At 34.3% G+C, this 1551-nt stretch overlaps 1 protein-coding gene across 1 annotated transcript; it reads right to left on the bottom strand.

The window, feature by feature from the left end:
- Nucleotides 1-393: 393 nt before the first annotated feature.
- Nucleotides 394-1214, bottom strand: LOC140966424 (uncharacterized). Its single transcript, XM_073426714.1, has 2 exons — nt 801-1214; nt 394-575 (listed from the first exon to the last, which is right to left on the bottom strand). Exons 1-2 carry the CDS (start codon nt 1142-1144, stop codon nt 422-424), a joined length of 498 nt encoding a protein of 165 aa, XP_073282815.1. The 5' UTR covers nt 1145-1214; the 3' UTR covers nt 394-421.
- Nucleotides 1215-1551: the final 337 nt, after the last annotated feature.

Below are 1551 nucleotides of genomic sequence, written 5' to 3'. Positions count from 1 at the left end.
AAAAAACCGTCGCTATAATAGCAACGGTTTACCAAAAACCGTCGCTATTCCAACTGTTTTTTTATAGTGTTTTATAATTTGTACTAATATTTTGTTAGCACGAATTGCAGCCAAAATTTTCACATTATCCAATTTTTAATCATAATATATACTAAATATAGTTCGTCCATCGCACGAGTGAGATACTGGTTAAAATTTAAAGTCAACATCTACCTAAATTTAACCTAGCTAGCCTCAATTACACATCCGATACTGGGGAAACTAAATCCAGATGTCAAGAAAATATAAAGATTAAGTTTGTCAAAAAAAAAATAAAAAATAAAATAGATACATGAATTAAAAAATTTTTTTTTACTAAACAATTCTAAAACCAGTTTATACTGAAAACTAAACCCTAAGCACATCTTAATCTGGCCGAAGCTTATGCCCTTTTGAAATTGAATTTGGTCTTCCAACGTCCTTTATCTTTGCAAATGAATCGTGTTTGCTGATTTCGAGTTGGCGACGGAGGATTAAACTTCTCGTCCAACGCAATCTGATCATCTCGACAGTCTGGAGAACAAAACGCTTTATCACTGCATAACAACAATTAAAAGAATGTGTTAATCTGGAATAATATACTTGACATATTAAATTTCTTTGAACCCAAAAAAAATATATTTTCTAAATGTTTATAATCCTATAAATCTTGATATTCGAAGGTTTCACTAAACCATTTTTAAAAGGTTTATCTTTAAATTCGGATTAATGTTACATGGTGGAGATTAATCTAATATTATATGAAGAAATTATGTACGTACCTGTACATAAATATATCTTCCTTGAAATCTAATTTCTTCTTGCACAAGGCACATGCATCAAGAAAATAATCGCTGCTTTGTTTCTCAACACGTGGTGGTGAAGGGAACTCGAAGATACACTTTCTTGGCTTCTCAGCCAACACCTTCGGGGGTTCTCGCTTCTGGATCAGTGCCGGTGCTGGCGACGACGCCACATCTTTCTTCGCCGGATTTAGGTTTGGCTCGGTTTTCTGTTCCTTTGAAACCATCCGTGGGACAGGGGGGTTGATATCACGGTTAAAGGAACGAAGAAGATCTGCAGATTGTCCCATGCTAGAGGATCGTATCAGTCGTCTAGCCGCCATGGGTTACGTTTCACTTGTTTTCTTGATAAAAAAATAGAGGAAAATTTTGAGAATTTGAGTGCGCCAACAATTTTCGTGAGTCTAGCTAATTAATGCTGGTAGAAGATTTGAGAGAAATATACATAGATAGGAGAGGTGTTTATATAGATATCGGGAGAAATTTTTTGCAAACTTTGAGGATTTCGATTCGGATTAGGATTTGGATTCTAACATTAAAAAGGGTTTGATTTCGCATGGGACCCTTGGGTTCTTGATTCTTTACATGTGTACGAATAGAATTATCTAGTAAACTAATGTTATCCGGAATCAACGAGTTAATTGATTCTTTACATGAGTCGAGTTGTAGATAGTTTTAACAAAATTGACCTATAAAACGACGTCACGTTAGTTTTTGTAAAAAAAAAAAA

Source organism: Primulina huaijiensis, unplaced genomic scaffold, assembly GCF_012295235.1.
Source record: "Primulina huaijiensis isolate GDHJ02 unplaced genomic scaffold, ASM1229523v2 scaffold206162, whole genome shotgun sequence".
Lineage (NCBI taxonomy): Eukaryota > Viridiplantae > Streptophyta > Magnoliopsida > Lamiales > Gesneriaceae > Primulina > Primulina huaijiensis.
This window is presented reverse-complemented; position numbering and strand designations above follow the sequence as displayed.